This window comes from Nanorana parkeri, unplaced genomic scaffold, assembly GCF_000935625.1.
Source record: "Nanorana parkeri isolate BGI_ZX_2015 unplaced genomic scaffold, ASM93562v1 scaffold2003, whole genome shotgun sequence".
NCBI lineage: Eukaryota > Metazoa > Chordata > Amphibia > Anura > Dicroglossidae > Nanorana > Nanorana parkeri.
In genome coordinates, this window is record NW_017308271.1 from 182,573 (window position 1) to 204,648 (window position 22,076).

At 44.4% G+C, this 22,076-nt stretch overlaps 1 protein-coding gene across 1 annotated transcript in view; it reads left to right on the top strand.

Annotated features, from left to right (window-relative positions):
* CCDC94 (coiled-coil domain containing 94) overlaps positions 1-22,076 on the top strand; it is a 101,066-nt gene that overhangs the window by 57,636 nt on the left and 21,354 nt on the right. The window contains exons 4-6 of the mRNA XM_018572335.1: positions 15,566-15,700; positions 16,217-16,398; positions 16,491-16,611. Of these exons, the coding sequence (XP_018427837.1) occupies positions 15,566-15,700; positions 16,217-16,398; positions 16,491-16,611 (438 nt within the window). The remainder of the gene's footprint in view (positions 1-15,565; positions 15,701-16,216; positions 16,399-16,490; positions 16,612-22,076) is intronic.

Genomic DNA, 22,076 nt, shown 5'->3' on the forward strand with positions numbered 1-22,076 from the left:
TGCTGACTGCCTGAAGAGTGGGGGGGGGGGCGGGATCTGGTAAGTAAAACTGATTTTCCTGATACCCAAGACTTAGAGGAACTTTACCCATATCTTTAAAATAACAACAAACGCACCTTTAGAAATGTTTGCTAATGACAATCTACAAATGGATACTTCTAGATAATTGCAGGCCTTTTATTCTTTGCATACCTTATTTTTCTTTCCCAGTCTTCTGGCAGTGGCCATGTTAACTAAAGGCAGGTTACTAGCTCTCCCTTTACTTCCTGAAAATCTGGCACATGTGACTAGACGTGACTAGGACATGTGACCATGCACATCATTTTAGGGCAGATAAAGGACTTTCCCTAAAATCTAAGGAGATTACAGATAAGATTTCCAGAGCTGCATGCGGCTGTGATTTTTAGTGAAAGGGGGTAAAGGTCTGCTTTAAGCATTTGAACTCTTGCAGTGCGGAGGAAGCCCCACTGCAAGGAGAGTTTTGTGGTTTCCCTGAAGATGGGCTTTAAGGCTGCTGTGGCAGATAACAATTACCCACAGTCCTCCTTTGAAGGGGGGGGGGCTTTTTTGCCACTCGTCTTTGCATTTTATTTTCAAAATTGATTAGTTAGCCATTTATTAAGTTTGGTTAATCGGATAAAAAAAAAAGGCTCCAGCGATGGACTACTAGTTTGTATTGATATTGTAGCCCATCACGGGAGCAAGCTTGGAGCGGTGGAAGTAAAAAACAGGAGTGGTGTGCAATATAGTACATTATACAGCGTCTCAATGCAGAATATCAGCAGCTTTAGAGGAATACAACAAATCTCTGCAATAGTACATTATACTATAATGTTTTATTGCTGGGATTTGTAGTCATCTATAGCTGGTGTTATTCTGCGTTGCGCTGTATATAATGTATTATTGCTGGGATCTGATATATTCCTCTATAGCTGGTGTTATTGGAGAGGTTGGGTATGATGGTGGAATGGAGTGCAGGAATAGAGGGGATGGGTATGATGGTGGAATGGAGTGCAGGGATGGAGAGGATTTGTATAATGATGGAATGGGGGCAGGCATTGGGTATGATGGTGAAATGGGGTGCAGAGGATGGGTATGATGGTGGAATGGGGTGCAGGGATGGAGAGGACGGATATGATGGTGGAATGGAGTGCAGGGAAGGAAAAGATGGGTATGATGGTGGAATGGAGTGCATGGATGGAGAGGACGGGTATGATGGTGGAATGGGGTGCAGGGATGGAGAGGATGGGTATGATGGTGGAATAGGGTGCAGAGGACGGGTATGATGGTGGAATGGGGTGCAGAGGACGGGTATGATGGTGGATTGGGGTGCACGATGTCGGGTTCCATGCTCCAGGGTGCTCGGGGCACTTGTCTGAACATTCCCTCCATGTCTGCTTTCTGTTGAACTCGGTGTAGGGATTGAAGACCCTCATGCTGGGCTGCTCCCCGTCCTCCGGTCCCCCATCCGCAGCTGTCGGTTCAGCCTGGATGCCAGCTCGTCCCCAGCCATCGTCTCCATCCCCCGGCTGACACCTGTCGCGCTCACATCCCCAACACCCGTCATGTGACCGCATCGGCTCGGCTAAATGTAAGGAGCGCCAGGATTGAAGGAGAGCCGGGGGCTGGACCGCGGCGTGTGCGTTGGGCATGGCGTCCGCGACATCGCTCTCCTCCCGCAGCGCTTGGCCGGCTGTCACACTTTCTCTCCACCCCGCAGGGACACAGAGCAGCGCCCAGCGGGGAAGAAAGAAAGCAGGGATGCGCCGCTATATCGGCAGAGAAATGGCACTTTCGGCATTTAGCCAAAAGTGCAATTTTCGGCCGATATGTTTTGGCGTTCAATATATCGTGGCATCCCTAATATTTACAGCCATGCAGAATGGCACAGGCTATAGAGAACCACACATCCCAGCAATACTTTATATAACAATGGCATTTCTGTATAAAGTACTGCTGAGATTTGTAGTCCTCTATAGAGGGTGCCATTCTGCATTGCTGCAACAGTACTTTATACAACATTAGGCTACAAATAATTATTTTAATGATAACCTACCCCTGTTCTTTCCACTATCTTCATATGCCCCCTGGACTCTCCCATCACCACGGTCCCCCCTGCACCTCTCCCCCAACTCCAGCACCCCTTCCATCACATATTTCCTGCACCTCCCATCACCTTTCCGCAGCCCTCTCAAATCATGGTCCCTTTCCATCTCTGCAGCTGCCCATCCTTCTCCAATCACATATCTAAAGACCCCCTTCTCCAATTACATGTCCTCAGTTTCCCCTTCTCCAATCACATGTCCTCAGTTTCCCCTTCTCCAATCACATCTCGGCAGCCCCCCTTCTCCAATCACATCTCTGCAGCCCCTCCTTCTCCAATCACATCTCTGCAAGGCCCCGGTACCGGCTGCACCGGCGGTAGTTCCGCCACTGATGTGTGGAGCCGTGAACAGGCAATTTAATTGATAGCCGACTAATGGAGAATGGAAAACGCTAACAACATTTTCCATCGTCGATTTTAATCGACTAAATCGAATAGTCGTTGCAGCTCTAGAGAGATACAAAGTAACTTTGTTTATAAACATTGTTCAGAGGAGAGATACAAAGTAACATTGTCACTTTGGTATTTATTCTTCTTTCATCTGCAGATCAAAGTCATGAGCTTCAATCTGCTCTATAACGTCAATAAAAGTATTATTAAATTCTCTTTTTTTTTTCCAATATTAAATGCAGATCAAACCAAGTATTTATTTAAATATTTGCCCAAACACTTAGTCATCATGTTTCCAAACAGCTGAAACTCCTTAAGCTTGGCTTCCCTGAACTTCCTGTCCTGTACAAATATCACAAAGGGACACAGCAGTCTATAGCAGCCATCCATCTACTAGCTTGGAGCAGGGGAGTATCCTGCTTTTCTGTCTCTGTGTGGTTGTGGAGACACACACAGCTTTCTAGCACACACAAGGGTGGCTCCTTTGTAAGATGCGCTGCGGTTCTATTAATGGTTGGATTCTAAGTACTATACGCGTTCATATGGAGGGTTACGCGATTGTCGTGCGTTGGGCAGCCCATTTAAATGAATTGACTGCCCTATACGTGGCAAACACGCAGGCACGCTGTTCCATCCTTATGAGCGTGGGGCCTAAAGCAACCTCAAAAGTAAAAACAAAAAATATTTTTCTTTTTTTTATAACAATAATATTTTTTTTAATTAAATACAATTTGTTCCTTTGTATCCCCTTGTTAACCCTTAAGTTACCCTATTCAACCCTAATTAACTCCTTCTTCCTTTTTTCCTCTTATTATTTTTCTAATCTTTTTTTACCATTGACATTTAAACCCTTTTTCCATTTTTATGCCTTTTTATTTTTTTGTCACATTAATAATGCAAAATAAAAAAAATAGCATATATTTTATTTGTAAATAACTTTCAATGCTTCGCAACAGAATCATAATTTCCGTGTCATTTTAAACAGGACACATTATAGAATACAATGTGTCTATGATACAATGATTTTATCGAGAATAACACTATAATTTTAAATTAATACTAATTAAAATATAAAGTTTTTTTCTTTAATTTGTTACTTTTTCTGTCTATGGGTTGGATAAAAAGCTAATAATTGAAGACAAAAGAAAGCTTTGTTTGTCCCTAAAAAATGATATATGTGTTACTTTGTTAACTTGCTGGATGACTAGGCCCATAGCAGAAATGTAAAAAGGACAGGGGTGAGCACTGAACTGGTGAAAATGTTGCCAATTCTTATAGAATCAGCTCCATTTCCATTTCCCTGGAACATGTTCATCTTTCTCTGGGGTCATGTTCTGCTCAGTGTGGATACAGTCACAGCTCAGGGAAGAATATTCTGCTGACCCCAGCCCAGGAAGCAGGCACTGAAGGGGAGGAGGCGTGTCCCTCGCTGCTCCTTGTAGCCCCCCTATTCACTAGGATTGCGATGACGTCAGCCGGGACATTCCTTTCCGGTGGGCGGGGCCGCGTCTCCCGGTCGGCACTTGTGGCCATGTTGGGCCAAAAGACATGCAATTCTACCTCTGTTAGACATTTTTACCATCTACAGTCACCTGGTCAAATACGCCATATGAGCCTGCTCTAGTAGTTGGTTCATAAGTGCTCAAGGTTTTTACCTGGTATTGGACCTAATTTGTTCCCATTTGTGGTCAACATGACACATCACCAACACAAAGGAAGCAGTCCCTCTTTATTAGGTCTCTCCAGCTAACAATCCGCCAATAATTCTGGGGCAGCCAGCAGTGTTTGCTCTTAAGCATCTGACACCAAGAGCCTCATGTTTTCCAAAACTTGTTTGTATATTCCTAGGATTCCTTCTTGGCTTTGTCAGGTGTGGTCCCCTCCTCAGGTTTAACATGCCAGGATTTCACCACAGTTATACAGGATTTTATGAGCGAAGTTAACAGTAAAGGACATGAGCATACTTTTACGCCTTCCCCTTCAGAATGATCTGATCTGACTCAAGCTCTGTCAGCCTTTGAGCCTTCGGTTGCAGAAGCTATAGCTGATGAACAGTCTCAAATCCTTGCCTGGTGAAGTTTTTCATAAGAAATGTTTAGGCAGCTACCATAACTACCAGGCTTAGAGAGACCGTTTCGGGTTTTTTTTATACGGTGCATGCCAACTTAATCATGGGGGTGCAGCCTGTAGCTTCTACTAGTGCTGCTACCAGCCTAAGGTCCCTAAGAGCCCCTAAAACCATATAAAATGTTCCAATGCATGCACTATTTTCAGACGTTCTGTATCCTGACTGTAAAACTTTACCTACCTGAAGTTGATTCTGCAGTATCCCGTCTTAGGGTTGCTCCCTTCACACCTAGGCACTGTGTTGCTCAAAGGTAAGCACAACAAAATGCTCAAGACAAGGAATCCCATTCAATTCTATGGAAAATTTTGGAGAAGTGTCCCTTTGTGCAGCGCTACCCCTGAGGTGAGGGTAAACAAATGTGGGTTGCGGTACTTGGTGTGCGGCTCCTTGAAAATGCGGACCGGGGTGTCCGACGTTTGCTAATTAGGAAGACAAGAAATATAGAAGCGCACTACCAAGTGGTGACTAGGCAAGAAAAAATAAATCAAATCAAATTAAAGGAATAAGACTTACCAGGGAGTGGGTACTAGCGCGTTGTCAGCGACGAGGGGTGGATGGATGGGGAGTCCAGGGTTGCTGATGGTGGTGGGCAGAGTAATGTGGAAATAGTTGGTGCTGAGAAGAATTCGGTGTCAATGGGAATCTGGGTTAGATGTTTAGTGTGGCAGGGATCTGAGGGGGGGGGGCAGGCCCGGTGGGAACCGGGTTAGGAGAAAAGGTCTGACTGCCTGAACGGTGCTGGCTGCTAGGAGAGGCCAGTGGATGTGTGCCTGAATACTATGTGGGGGGGGGGGGGCCACGGCGAACAGTTAATGCTGGCAGGCAGAGAATGTCTGGGGGAAGCCAGTGGTTGGGAAGGTTGCCTGGAGGTGAATGTTGAGGTCGGGGTGAGCCACTGAGAGGAGTGGGACTACACAGTGACAGTGTTCAAACTGGCTACGCGTTTCGAAGAGCGGGTCTTCTTTTTCAAGCCAAAGAGGAAGGGGGCTCCTTACTCTTTGGCTTGAAAAAGAAGACCCGCTCTTCGAAACGCGTAGCCAGTTTGAACACTGTCACTGTGTAGTCCCACTCCTCTCAGTGGCTCACCCCGACCTCAACATTCACCTCCAGGCAACCTTCCCAACCACTGGCTTCCCCCGGACATTCTCTGCCTGCCAGCATTAACTGTTCGCCGTGGCCCCCCCCCCCCCACATAGTATTCAGGCACACATCCACTGGCCTCTCCTAGCAGCCAGCACCGTTCAGGCAGTCAGACCTTTTCTCCTAACCCGGTTCCCACCGGGCCTGCCCCCCCCCCTCAGATCCCTGCCACACTAAACATCTAACCCAGATTCCCATTGACACCGAATTCTTCTCAGCACCAACTATTTCCACATTACTCTGCCCACCACCATCAGCAACCCTGGACTCCCCATCCATCCACACCTCGTCGCTGACAACGCGCTGGTACCCACTCCCTGGTAAGTCTTATTCCTTTAATTTTTATTTTTTTCTTGCCTAGTCACCACTTGGTAGTGCGCTTCTATATTTCTTGTCTTCCTAATTCAATTCTATGGACCTGTTCATACCTAAGCATTTTGTCACAACCAACTGACATCCCACAAGATCTGCCATCTTACTTGGTTGCGAGGAAACCTTTTATCACAGAAAATATACAGAAAATAATTGGCTCCAAGTACTATTCAGGCCAGCATTTGCAATCATGTAAGCCTCTCATTCTTTGATAGAAGACACTCATAAAGGGTATTTCGTATGTTGCTCCCCCCTGTAAGTCCTCCTGTTTTTCCATGGAATTTGAATTTGGGTCTCTCGGCACCTCAAAAACTGTCCTTCAAACCTATCAAGATATTCCACACTCACAAAGTTGATTTCCTTGTTGCCATTACCTCTGCAAGTTGTGTTACTGAACTGGTGGATTTGTCTCGCAAAAAGATCTTTGTGGCCTCTACACGGACAAGCTGCTATTAAGGCCTAAAGCCTACTGTGTTCCTAAAGTGGTTTTGACCTTTCACCTTAACCAGGACATTGTGCTCTCATCTGGCCCAAGTACATCAGAAGGAGATTAAAAGGGAACCAGCTTCTTGTTATACCATTTCTTGGTGGCTGACCCAATTAATCATTCAAGCTTATGGCCTTAAGGATCGAGTTCCACTCTTTCCTGTGAAGGCACACTCCGATAGGTCTTGTGGGTACTTCTTGGACCTTTGGCATCAGGCAACTGTTTCCCAGATTTGCAAGGCTGCCACCAGGTCTTCTGTTCATACATTCTTTAAGCTTTTGTATGTGGATGGTCAGGTCTCATCTGATGCCAGCTTTGGGTGTAAAGTCCTTCAGTTGGCTCTATGAGCTGTAGGCAGTTACCAGTTTGTTTTTTCAGTTGGACTTGTTGGTGTTTTGCTTGCCTTTTTGCCCACCCATCAGTTGGACTGCTTTTGGACATTTCACATGTCTCTGAATTCTGTGTCCATCAATGAATGAGCAAGAGAACAAGATTTTTGCACTCACTGTAAAATCTTTTTTGGCATTCATTGAGCATCCCACCCCTCTGTTAATCGTCTTGTTCGTGGCACTGCTTCGTTACAAAACTAAGGCATGCTGGGAGAAGGAAGTGGTTTTACCTGGCTGGTTACTGTTGTTTTGTTTGCCAGTGTCCAAATCCTCCTGTAGGTTGGCATTGTAACCCATATGTCTCTGAATGCTCTAGGCCTTATTTTTTTTTTAAATTCTTTATTGGACAACAGCATTGTACAATAGTTCACTTGACAATACAGGGAGTCCGCCCAACACTAGATACAGTTGTAGACATGGTACAGCGTATGTGCATCCCGAACAAGGATGAGGAGAAAACATTAATGCAAGTCGCATTACAATAAGCGTGATCATCAATTGGTGCATGAGAAAATATGTGCTCGTCACAGGGTCAACACACCCTACATTACTAGTGCGTCTACCGCGCCCCCCACCTCAAATCGACCTCTCCATGGAGAGTGGTTTACATCATAATTCACTTTTGTGGTGGGGGAGTGTTAACCACCCCAGAGTGATTGTATACACTCCGGCAGATTTGTACGTGATCACACAATCTTGTCTAGTAGTGAGGAGAATTGTCTACACCATTTCCTGCTGGTGGACAAAGAAAGAGAAATGAAACTAGATATAGATATAGCAACAGGTAGAAAGGTGGAGGTCCGGTCCCCCCCAGGGATCAGACTACCTGGCCCGCGGCCTGATCAAGCATGGCCTGTTTGTAAGCGTCCGAGTATCTGAAGTGAAGCCAGGCTCCCCATGTAGAGCAGAAGCGTTCCTCAGAGTTGCGTATAGAAGCTGTAAGATCTTCCATACGGTAGATGTAATTGATTTTCTCGAACCACTAACGCAGGGTTGGGGGGGTAGGCTGTCTCCATAGCAATGGGATACAGGCCTTGGCAACAGAGAGCAAGTGGATGGTGAGAGATCGCTTGTATTTGCTGTGGGCCTTAATAAACATGATGAAAAGGGTTTTATAGTGAGTGGGAAAAAAAAGCCTGTTTTTAAAGTCTTAAGTTATACTTTAAGGTTAGTAGTAGGCTCTCTGAAAAGGGGAATTTCTAATGTAAATGGATGTCCTTGATGTCTACCTCTCTATTCCTCTTTCTTTCACTTTGCTCTGAGGGATCTACACTTCCAATTCATGGCTTTTCCTTTTGGATTAGCCACAGTACCCAGTCTTTCACCAAGACACTGCTCTAATTGTTGGTCATTCTTCAAACAAGGGAATACTCTTTAAATCCTACTTAGATTATTTACTTTTCCAATTATTAACCCTCTAGTCGACTCTGTAAAGCCTCCTTATTAGCTTGGCTATTTGAATTCCCATAAAGTGACTGATGTTCCCCAGCTCTTTAATTTCAAAGTTTTGTTTTAGTTTGTGAACTATTTGACTATAGTCCCCTTGTTCAAAATAGGTTATAATGTCATCAACATAAATTAGAAAGTATATCCATCTGTCGTCTTGATTCCTGTAATAAAGATAGGGATCTGCTTTGCTTCTTGCAAATCCCTCTTTTGCTTGTAAATGGTTAACTGACCTTGTGAGCAGAGACTTTTGGGAGTTGCAGTACAGACCAAGAGACTGGTGGTGCTGTGTGCGATCTTTCAGACTGCAACTCCCAGGAGGCTGTGTTTCTCAGGAGGGGTGATTCTGGGCAAGTGTTGCTGAGCACGCTCAGTCCGGGAGATCCCAGCTAAGAGGACAGATCTGTGTAAGCCTGGCTGCTGGAATTTAATGTGAGACACAGAGCTGTGTGGGTGCCACTGACGCAGAGGGGCTCACAAGCTCTGTGTATACTGTTAAGGAGAGTGCAGGCAGATCAGACAGCCTCCAGAGAACCAGAGACTGCATCCAGTTTTGCAGTGCTCTAAGAGAACTGAACAATCACTTCAATGGGACCCAGTGACACTGCTACAGTGGGGATATCGCGGCCTGTACGAAAGGCTGAGACAGTACTGTGAGTGATTCCAGAAGGCCCAGCAATTCGAGGGGAGCCTGACGTTGTCGACCGGGAAGCTGCACAGTGCCTTGCGGTGACCGGAGACCTTAGTCAAGAGACCCCAGATGACTTCAGCATCATCAGAGTTGTCTGCTTGAGAGAAAGGGGACGCCCGTCTCTCGCTGATGGACATCATCTTGTCTGACTGATGCTGGGAGTGATGAGAGGCCTTTGGCCCTTTTGTGATAGTCTTACATTCACCTCTGCAATACAGTATGGTCCCCAACGATGGCTAGCCTAGACTATTGCTACTGGCCAGTAGTATAGAGAGTTAGAGATTTGGGACTGAGACATTAACAGCCAAGTATTCAAAGTCAAGGATAGCTTCTAAGGTAGTATAATCCTGCATATTTCAGCATACGGACAGCCGTGGCTTCTGAGTGTCAGAATACCCACTGTATATTGCTAAATGTTTTTTTCTTTAATGTTCTTTAAAAAAACAAGGAAAGGATATTCTATGTTTTTTCATGTTTGGAGTTAGGGATGTCCCGATGCCACTTTTTCAGGCACAAGTACAAGTACATCCCCTCATGTACTTGCCGCTACCAATTAACGATACTTTTTCTTAAAGGGACAGGTGACTTTAAATGATCCATAGTACAACTACATGTTATGTACTATGGATCATGGTTTAACCTATTCATGTTAGCAGCGGAGAATTGTAACTCTATTGCTGGAGTGTAGTGGAGGTGTGTGCTGTATGTATTATACTACATATACATTACACACGTCCAGTACACTATAGCAATAGATTTACTATAGCTTCCCTTACTCACAGTTTCACTCCGATCCCTGTTGCCTCACGCGGTGCCTCTCGTAGTCGGCGCTGGGCAGGATCGCATCTCGGTGCTCAGCTTGTGGGAGGCGCTCACAATTCTGCCCTGCTAACATGAATAGGTTAAATCATGATCCATAGTACATATACAGCACAACATCGGTATCGGGACATCCCTATTTGAAGTGTATGCACCAGTCGCACACTGATAGGAATAGCCCCATTTTTATCTATTGACATTATATTAAAGCAATGTTGTACCTTTTATACTACATACTATTTATTTTTATATATATAGTTGGGGTAGTCATATTTTTTTCTCTAAATAATTTATCCCAGTTCCATGGGTCTATTGCTTTCCGTTTCTGACTGGCGCAGCTCTCAATTTATTTGTGTTTTCAATGTTATTCCCTCGGTCCTTTATACTCCCTTTTTCCTGTTTTTGGCTCTATATGTGTTATATTTGTAATTTTATGGTGTGCACCCTTGTCTTGTGCGTTTTTTTTCATTTTATCCTTTTTCTTTTTCTTCTTCTTTTTTTGATTCAAGAATACCGATTGCTGTGCCTGCATACTGGCTATATTGGTCGTCTTTCACTATCGTTTGAATGACAGTATCTATACTTAGCCCTGGCGCCAGAGTCCTTTATTGCTGAGAGACCGACCGACCTTGTCTCCATAGCAATTCAGGAAGCTTTTGCTCCTGACACAACACTCGCGATGTACAATCCTGGCGCATTGGCCGTTTGCCGCTGTCTTTTGAAATAAAGCATTTATATTCAGTCCCGGCGCATGCGCACTCATCGACTGAGAGACTGATCTCCCTGTCTCCATAACAATCCAGGAAGCTTTCGTTTCTGACACACCATCTGTGACGTGCAGTCCTGGCGCTTGCGCCATGAGACACTCGAGATTTGTGTCCTTTCGTTTCCTTAGCAACCTATGACGGATAGCTTCTGCTCCGGCGCTTTATAGTGATTAAAATCTGCATGTCTTTATCATCTTGCGGCTATCGTTTTATGAGTTTGTACCTAGGTCGCGATCATGTTGACCACTATGCAGCCACAGCATCGATCTGGATCCCCTGATTGCTGGTATGATTTTCTATTCATTTATTTAATTTGTAGTCTGTTTGTTCGTTTTTTACTCTTTTGACCTTTTAAATATGGCTTATTTGCCTCCCCTATGACATCACTGAGGGTGTGTTTTTCAATCATTAATTAACTACATGGGGTATATATGTGGTGTTTGATTGTTACCATATTGTCACATCTTTCTGCCTTGAGGAAGGGACCTTGCACGGCCCCGAAACGTCGGTTTATTTGGATGTCTGTGACGCTTTCTGTCCAATAAAAGGGACATATTTATCTTTACTACTGAGTGCTGGTGATGTCCTGACTTTCCAGCTACAGTACCCACATTTATTACAGCAGAGCTACAATACTGGCAATTACAGTACCGCTAGTGACGATTATTACAATACAGCTACAAAACAATTATTACAGTACCACCACAATACCTGCAATTACAGTACAGCTACAATTACAATACCGCTACAGTACCTGCAGTTATTACAGTACAGCTATAGTACCCACAGTTATTACAGTACCGCTACAATATCCACACTGTAACAGCAAGCTGTGCTCACAATTTTCCCACTCTCACGCCCTTTAGCCCCCAGCATTTTCTCCCATTTGACTATCTCCTTTTCTCTCTCTCTCTCTCTCTCTCTCTCTGCTGTATGTGTTTTGTATTCTCGCGCAGCCGCGTCCCCCTCCCTCAGCACAGGTTTACTTTATTACTCACCCCCTGCTATTCTTCACACACCACCACTTCTGCTCTCGTGGATTCATCTGCCTTCTGCTCAGTAGGCCCCCTCCATGGACACTGCTACTGGTGTGATGACACTTACACAGCCTATCTCTCCTGGCTCTAGCTCTGGTTCTCTCAGCCTCACAGCCCTTCGGTCTTCAGCTACACACACTCATTCTGTCCAAAGGCTCTCTCACTTCCCACACACTGTCCAGTCAATGAGCGACAGACCTCTCGAATACCGTTATCCCTGCTCTTCAAAAAGCCAGGAAGTTGACCTCTCGCAAGGTCTGCTATCGCACGTGAAAGGCATTTTTTTGCTTGGTGCATAGCAATGAAGTTTCTTTATAGGAAATACTCCGTAGAACCCATGTTATCTTTCGATCAGTCTGGCATAGACCAGCATTTAGTCTTGTTGACTATCAAGGGGCAAATCTTTTCCAGAGGCCGCTTGCCTCTCACTCTGTCAAAGTGAGCAACCACTTTGTTCAGGTAGTTGCTCACATTGCCCTCCCCTATATGCAGTTCTATAGTTCTGTCAGCTCTGCAGAAACCACCCTTTGAACCTCTCGGGTATCCCTCTGACCCTATTTACTTGTGAGGTTGCTTTAATCATCATTATTATCATCATCACTTGGCCAGGCATTTTTATTTTGATTGGCAGCTTTAAGGAGCCTTTTCTAGTTATCCACAAGGAAGTGCGGAGATGTAGGGCCGCCCTTTTTCCTACGGTGATCTCTGCCTTCCACCATAACTAGAACATTGTTTTACCATTCTTATGTTGTGCCCTAAACATCCAAAATAGATTTATCTCTATTGTTTGGACACAGTACCCTCCTATGATCTCCCCTTATACTGTTTGCTGCAAAACTAAGGTAGGCTATGAGTAGGAAGGCTGTTCAAAGCTGCCCTTACAGTTCTAATTTTCCAGTGTCCTATCACCTGAAGGTAGCTGCATTAACCCGTTGGTTCCAGAATTAATTCCCTGTGATGTAGTCCAAAAACAGATTTTACAGGTAAGATGAAAATACTGGAGGTGCACCAAAATCAAATGTTGAAACCGAAATTAGAACAGTCAGGCCGAAACCGAAAAAAAAAAATTCTAACCTTTATCATTTTAATTTATTTTTTTTTCTAAACGTTTTATTCTTTTTTCTATTTATTTATTTTCATAAATGTATTTTTTAACTCTACTGTCAGGGTCTCAGGAAAATATCAGGGGTCTAAAATAAAAAAGATAATGAGGACACAAAGTCCTCCATCTCTTTTTCTGCAGCCCCTGTTATGAATTCACAGGAATCCTTCATACTGAGTGCTCCTGTTCATTCATAACTTGTGGAGATGGTATGTTTACTATATCGACAATCATGAATGAACAGGAAGTGATGTAGAACACTTCCGGTTAATCATAATTGGGGACACAGTAAACATACTATGTCCTCCATTTACGAACAGTCAGGCATCAGCTGATTGCTGGCTGCATTATCCGCTCTCCATCCCGACTCGCTGTCACAGGAGGCAGTGCGGACGGTGAGAGGAGGAGAGCTTGGTCTGTTTTGACAACCAACTCTTCCCCTGCACCGCAGGCCCAGCCTCCTGTGACAGCTAACAGCTGTCTCCGCCCCCACACAGCTAAAAGGGCAATTTTTGGTCAATATGTTTTGACGGATCCAAAATTATTATACAGGATTTATTAAGCGCCAACAGTTTGCACAGAGCTTTAAAATATACGGAAGACATTACAGTTAAAATAAAAGATAAGATGGTAAGGAGGGCCCTACCTGTGGGAGGAGAGCTCGGCCTCCTGTGACAGCTCACAGGGCTCTTTGCCCCCACACTGCTCTCCATCCTAATCTGTCACAGGAGGCCAAGTGAGGCGGTGTGGGAGGAGAGCTCGGCCTCCTGTGATAACAATGACAGCACTCTCCTCCTCGCCCTGCTCAGCCTTCTGACAGTTTTTCTCCTCCCTGCTGGACGCTCCACTGTGCCAGAGGGGACACAGAGCAGCAACCAGCGAGAAGAGAAACTAGGAATGTACCGCAATTTCGGCCAAAAGATGGTACATTTTGCCCAAAGTGCCATTTTCGGGCAAAATGTTTCAGCGGACGAAAACATAATTTTCCTAAATGTGCAATACCTAAAGAATGAAAAGATTGTAATGCATTTTTACATGCTATTATAAACTGCCTGGCCAAGAAAAAGTAACACACTCTAATATTTTTTTGGTCTGCCTTTAGCTTTGATTATGACATGCATTCGCTGTGGCATCATTTCGATAAGATCTTGTAGTGATAAAGGGAGAGTTGGACCACTGCAGGTTGGCAGATGTGGCTGTACACCACACCGATCACTGTATTTCTGTAGCTGCTACAGCCAGATGTTTCAAATTCGCTTATGACAGGAAGCCTGCACATTTCAATGACAGACTGACTCTGCCCCTGCTTGTTCACAAGTGGATTCTCAAGCAGCGTTTACGTGCGGCTGGGGACAGAAGGTAAGCTCTGTACGCAAACTGTATGCACCCAGGGCCGCTCCTCTGTCCCTAACAGCAAGTGTTTGCGTTGTGTGTACATACATGCGGACAGCTGCGGAGCCTCTCAGCCTGTCATTGATTTGTAGAGGCTGAGCAGCCTCCGCTCATAGGAAACACGTGGCTGTACCTGCTGAAGAAATATGTGAATTTGCCCATGGATGGGGTAAAGATAACCAGGAATATCACCTGTGCTTACTGGACTCTTACTGGAGCTTTCCAAACTTTTGTGTATTAGCCACATAGCACTCTCCATGTCCAGGATGTGGTGTGGTATGTCTGAGGACTTCTTCTTTTTTTGTGTCTAATATACTGAACCTACCACATTACTGGTACTGTTTAGCACTCCTATTACCACCCTGTTCTGTTGGTTTCTGCAGAAAGGGTTAACATGCTGGGGAATTGTGTGTCACGAACATCAGTATTGACTATGGTGATTTTAACATCTCTAAGCGACGTTTCAGAACCAAGTGGTCCCTTCCTCAGGCAAACAGAAAATGTAATTTATCCGAAACGTCGCTTAGAGATGTTAAATCACCATAGTCAATAAAGTGATTGCCTGGATTTCGCTTTAGAGTGTGAGTGACTTTATTCTGGTTCTACAAGATTTGCGGAGGCATCAGCTGTTACTGCTGCACCCACCCTGTTTTATTGGGTACTTTCCGGTCAGGAGTGCGATGCAGTGACGTGCAGTACCTCTGGTTCTGGGTGAGGCATTCCCCAGCCTCGCCCCCACCATGCCCCGCTGACCGAAGTCCCACCCCCCAACTCGGTCCCTAAGCTAGTATGAAGAAGTAAGGGAGGAGGCGATGGGATATATCGAATTTTAAGACTAACATCAATATCACACGTGCGCATTCCACACCCTTCTGTGCATGCCACCATTCTGTGTTTATGATTCTGTCTTTGGTACTGCCTTGCTACAAAACTGAGGCATCATGGTTGGTAGTAGGATGGTTTTGTTTTTTCCTGGGCTGGCTTCGTTTGTTTGCCAGTGTCCAATCCTTTCACAGTTGGGAATATAATTGACTTCAAGAAAAGGCTTTTACAGCAAGTACAAAAATTCCTATTTTTCTCTTTTGTGTGGAAAGCAGAACTCGCCAACACCCACTTGTAAGAGATCTAGATATGTACCATTTGTAAGGTTCCTGAAAGAGATTTGAAACTGCTACTATTATACACATATATATGCTTATTACATGTTCAAAGGGGTATTGTAAGAATGTTGAAATGTATTATTATGTTTGTAATTTGAAATGTATGTATGATTATGTTTGTCATTTGTGTCATGTTGACAGACAGACCCAGAGAACACAGATTATGCCATGGAGCATGGAGCTACACGCAACTTCCAGGCAGAAAAGCTTATTGAAGAAGAGGAGAAAAGATTCCAGAAGGAAAGAGAGGAGGAGGAGCTCAATAACCCAATGAAGGTATGCAAACAATATAAATGTGTTAGGAGAGGGGCAAAACTGCTTTTCCCAGAGGTTATTTCTTCACCACCAGTAAAAGTAACAACAGATCATTAGAAGAAATCACCATTACAAAGCTGTTTGAAAAAGTGTTTGCTTGGGTTGGAACACAACAAAGGAATTTCTGCATCTCTTGTAGCACACATGATGAAGGGAAAGACAGGACAGGTTATAGAGATCCATGTCAAGCGCATAGTCAGATAAAAGGAACAAAAAACAAAATCTGAGAGACTGAAGCCATCAATGTTGAATCTGCTGCGGGAGAGCAAATACATGTGAGGCATATTAGTCAAGAAAACACACAACTGTCCTAAGAAACCAAACAGTAACAAGACATTATGCCTCCATACATCACTGGTACAAAGATACTGCCATAGATCCTGCGCTCAGCAATATGTATAACCTGAAATAGCTGTTATAAAAGCTAGGAGTTTTGAAAACGTTACATTGATGAATATGCATCTCTCTGTGTTATAGGTGCTAGAAAATAGGACAAAGGACTCAAAGATGGAGATGGATGTATTGGAGAATTTGCAGGAGCTAAAGGAGTTGAACCAGCGGCAAGCAAATGTGGACTTTGATTCAATGTTGGTTCACTACAGGGAGACAGAAGAGGAAATAAAGAGAAGACAAGAAGAGGAAGATGAGAAGGAGATGAGGTATATATTTGAAGGGAATGGAAGCTAGCACCGTATTTTTGCATGAAAAACTGTTATACATAAAGCTTTTTTTTACTGTATGTATTCTTTAGGGCAATGCTTAATGAAGCCCAGAAAAGGCAACTGGCAACTGATTCTGATTCTGATGAAGATTATCCCTCTACTCTGTCTAAGCAACCTGTGAACACCATTCAAACTGATATTCTGGCAAAGGTAAATTATCTTCTGAATTTCAAGCTTTAGGTAGTTTTCGTTAGCAATGAGTGGTAACAGAAAATAGAAAAAAGGAAATGTAAACTACTGGTGCTGTGATTTTAAAACATACTTCTGTTTAGCTTTCTTTAATGTATTGGATAAATAAGTTAAAGGAGAACTATGAGATGAGTGATTTCCACTCACCTCATAGTTCTAAGCCGACCTGTGACAATGAGACTGTCACAGGTCGGCTCAGTAGATCGGGAGGTCAGGGAACACATACCGGGTTCCCTCACCTCTCGATCCTGTCACGGCTCTCTGCCGTGACAGGGGGAGGGGCTGGATTCCCCTCTCCCCGCTCCGATCTGCCAGCGCTGACTGGCGGAACGGACGGGGGAGGGGGCGGGTACAGCTGGCTCTGCCTCTAGATAGGCAGAGCCAGCTGTCACTCACGCAGCTGGGCGGATCCCGTCATCTACGTCGGGATCCGCTCCAGGTGCGGCGTCTCAGTATACCGCGAGCTGTAGCTCGCGGTATACTGAGCCTAGGGTGACGGGAGGACGCTAGTTTGTGTCCTCCTGTTACCCTAAGGAGAACTATGGGGAAAAACACTGACCCCATAGTTCTCCTTTAAAATCTCATAGGCATGGCAAGCAGTATCTGTGTTGGAACAGGAAGATTCCACAGGTAGTATTCTCATCAACTTGTGTGATTATAAGGACATTACATCAGAATACAGCATTATACAGCATATTATATAATAATATTATAATATAATATAATAAAGCTTGCCAGTTCCCTGCTGTAGCTAATTTCAGAGAGATGGAGTCTACCTGTGCAGGGTTCCTGCTATTCATAGCACACAGCGACTGCCGAGTGTGTAAGCAGAGGTGCACAGTAAGGCTTCAGTGTTCCACTAAAACACTGTGAAGGTAATTTATCAGAACTGGAGCACACAAAATCTGGAGCAGCTGTGTATGGCAACCAATCGGCTTCTCGCTTTCATTTTGAAATCTTAACTGAACAAACTGAAGAGAGAAGCTGATTGGTTGTCATGCACAGCTGCTCCAGATTTTGTCTGCTCCAGTTTTGATAAATTCCCCCCTCTGATTGGTTGTCATGCGCAGCTGCTCCAGATTCTGTCTGCTCCAGTTTTGATAAATTCCCCCGTGTGTCTACTTTGTGCTTCCTATGAAGTATGGCGTCACTATGTCGCCCTGAAGAAGTAATTCGCGAAATGACGTTTGTGACATATTCAATAAATAAGCAAAATAATCTAATGCTTTTGACTGAGTGCTGGTGATCTCCATCTTCTGCTTCTACAAGCATTGGGGACAATCTCGCTCCATCAGGTGACCGCAGTCCATACTTTGTCTGCGAATGGTTCTGGGGTCATATACTCAGAGGGTACGGATGTTTGCTATTTGGGTTCTCGTGATCCTGCAGTTATAGGGTTTGACTCATTGGAGCCTCCTTCAGCTATGTCGGTTGCCTTTATGACAGTCAAGAGACTCTTAGCACACTCCAGCTCCAGGCCCTACAGGATTTACCTCTGACTGTCCTGCAACTTTAGCTCAGGCTAATACACCTGGTGTTATGACCATTTCTGACTCGAACTCAGAGAAACTGTTTTTTGAGGCACCACAATCTCCTGCTGTTACCTCAGAATTAGAAGGTGACATTTTGGACCTTATTGACACTACCTTGATTGTACTACCCTGCATTTGAAGGATCTGTGTGCTCGTTCCAGCCTGGAGTATTTCAGAGCTTTACAGTTTATAGGTTCCACTATACCTGCTATTTGAGGTATTCCTGTATGGGGATTGGAAGCACCCTAAAGAGTCCTGGGCCCCACATGAGTTTGTTTTCACTGCTACCCTATGTAGGCAATTTATTAGACAGTCATCTATACCTACTGTGGATCATCCAGCGACCCACCTTAACAGAACTACCAGCAGGTGAAGGGCATGCAGACCTTTTGGAAATCAACTGACAGACAGTTGGAATTCCTTCTTAAAGTCCCATTTCTCATTCTCAGGGGATTTGGCTCCTTGTCCCCAATGCCTGTGACCCCAATTTGTCTGTGACAGAAAAATATCTGTGGCTGTATGTAAGGATGGATCAGTAGTTTGGAGCCCTATGCTTTAGCTGTGATGGCTTTTTACAAGCATGGATCTGTTTGTTGGAAATACAACGGCATATACTGACATGTACTCATTGTATTACTGACTGTAATTATGTATTTTGAGCTGTAGATGGTGCTGTAGCACAATGTTAGTCTGTTAGTCTCTATGCTTATGCATGTTTATCTATGATACACAGGAAGTTCTCTCTGTATGCTGTATTCTGATGTAATGTCCTTATAAGCAAGTAAAACTTAATTCAGCATACCTCAAGATCGCAATGCTTTATCTAAGCACATAACTAACAGGTTATAGGTCCAGACACTAAACAGAACACTGCAAGTCAACAAGAGCCGCATCCAAGCCATTGAAAGATGGCAAGTAGTTCAGATATGAAGTTTGCAATCGCAAAGCTCCACAATACCAACTACCAGCTATGGAAGTTCAAGCTTAAAATGCTGCTAAGCAAAGACAACTTCTGGCAAGTACTGAGTACAGACAGACCCACTAATGGACCCATGGAGGAATGGGACAAGAAGAACAGGCAAGCAAAAGCAATTATAAGTCTGCTAGTGGAAGAAGACCAGTTCATCCACATCAGAAACAAAAATACAGCTAAAGGTATGTGAACTGCATTACAAAAACTGCATGAGCGTTCAAACTTAAACAGCAAACTATATCTGCTACCCAAGCTATATGAGAGGAGGCTAGAAAAAAGCCAGGAAATATGTGAACATGTGAATGCCATGCTGGAAATCGTAGAACAGCTACATGCTATTGGAGAGGAAATTAAAGATAACCACGTGATGGCATTACTGCTATGCAGCCTTCCAGAGTCATACAGTGCTGTTATTAACGCTCTAGAAACCAGACCTGAGCAGGAATTAACACTAGAGTACACCAAAGGAAAATGAATCGATAACTATGACAGAGATAAAGAAAACATGCACAATGAAGAAAATAAAAAAATGCAAAGCAAAACAAAGAAAGCAGAGCGTGTTTTCACTGTAAAAAGACTGGTCATCTGAAAAAGGACTGTTCAATCTAAAAAGCCAAGCAGAGAAGGCTAAAGGCGCCTACACAAGAAAGAGCTGAGGCAGTGTCAAAGGAATCTGCAGACGCATCATGGAGTGCTACCTTTTAAAATGACTCCGAACAGTATACCACGTGGATGGTGTATTGACTCATGCGCAACAACTCAAATGACTAGTGATGAGACCTTTTTCACAGAAATTGATTTTCAGTTCAAAGGACAAAGTTTTCCTAGCAAATGGAAAAATAATTACTGCGGAAGGGAACGGTCAAGGATTCTTGAACTGCATCACACCATCAGGGGACAAGCAGAGTATCCTCATGAAAAATGTACTGTATGTTCAGACCTAGAAGGAAACCTTCTATCCATGAAAACCCTTGATAACGGTCAGTTTAATTCCAAGGTGATGAATGTACAATCCGAAACAATAAGCAAATCCTCGCAAAAGGAAAATTGGATGAACACCTGTACAGACTCATCACTGCAAAGGAGCACGTCAAGGCAGCCACTCATTTTTTTATAAATTCTTTTATTTTATTAAAATATATTTTTTTATTTTATACAAAAAAGGGTTTGAGCAGGGGACACCAAGCCCCATCCTAAAGGCAGTGGACACAGCCACTGAACACATGCATTACATGAACAGTATCATCAGAACAACACTAAGGCAATTATAGTGGTAATATCTCCAATGACAGTACGTCCGTCTGTGGGCAGTTGAGATTGCTGAAATGGGCTATCAGAGACCCACTGGCAATCTGCCAACGGAGAAAGTAAGTACTTACATACATCGGGTAGGTTGTATGGGATGATGGTCATGAATAGTGTGGCGAGGCTCTGCGCACCAGGGTGACGTGCATCAGGTTTTCCTAAAAGCAGTACCTCGGGGAGATAGGCATTGTCTAGGTATTGCGGCATCTCGGGGGAGGCAAGGCATAATAGCTGTTATACTTCTCGTACTCCGGGTGCGAGCTCTAGTGCGGGGCAAGGCAGCCACTCATAATCCACACAACAACTGTATCCATCTACGGCACAGATGACTAGGACACTGAAACGTAAACCAAAAGAGAAAAGAAAAGATGGGGCTTTAAAAGTGTCTACTGACTAATGCCAGGGAGTATGTCTAAACATAATGTCAAGTAACTCATCAGTATAATAAAATTCATTTTTAATAAGGTAAATGCATGATTGACAGGGTATATAAAAATATCTCATATTCATTTTAAAACAATACTACATGAACGGCATGTCACCTCTATGGAACTCGTACAGATTAATATGTATAATGGCAATAATTCATCGTTTCTATATTAATTCTTTACAAAAAAAAGTCAAACAAATTATTCATCATATTAATGCAAATTCCATCAAATAATCTGTACTTGTCCCTTTCTTCGACGCGTTTCGCCATAGCTTCATCAGGAAGTTAATAGAGGTAGCCTGTGAATTCATGATTGAGATAAATGATGATGATGGTGAAATGACTTGCATCCGGGGGAGCCCCTCCACTCAGGCAGGAACAAAAGGTGTGGAGATGCCAAGGGCAAGCGGGAATGGCAAGCTCCCATGTCTGTTGGGGGGGCGGCTGATGGCCTCCTGGGATTTCCCTGGCCCCCTCGAAATGCTGGACGATGGGGGGGGGCGCCCTTGGACGACCCCTGACCCCGTAGCACACCGGACGGCTGTCTACTGACTTGGGCCGGGCCACCCCACGTCTTCTATACTAGGTTGTGCCATATATTGCATAATGTTTTTTGTCATCGTGATGCTGATCTCCCATGGTACTGTTATGTGCCTTATGTCCCGAGTGCCTATTCTATTGCCTTGATCCCATAATGTTATTTGGTCCCTCGCCTAACCAACTTTTCCTCCTAGGACATTGTGGGACGCGGTTGACACGGGCTGTCTGGGGGTGGGGTGGAGGTGAGCCGGCTGTTCCCGACCCCTCTTGGCCCTTCGGGACTGAGGGGGGTAGGGACTGACTAACCCCCAGGGAATGTCGGATGCTCTCGGGCTGCCTAACAGACAGCGAGGTCTCTTGATTGACCCCGCTGACCTAGAGGACTCCTTACAGGGCTCCCGCTATCTCACAGGCTGCCTCATCATATGCTCAGGGTTTTGTTATGTTCTGGGTTCTGCCTTTCATCTTCCAGTGGGCATATTGTTTGACCTGTTTTTACTTTTGTGTGGTTTTAATGTATATACTATTTACGGCTGTGGGGTGGGGGCTGTCGTACATGGATCAACTTGACGATCCTCCCTACCCTAGGTAGGGGTGGGGGGGATTCCCCTCTCCTCTTGTTGGCACCCTCCCCGACTGCGGGAGG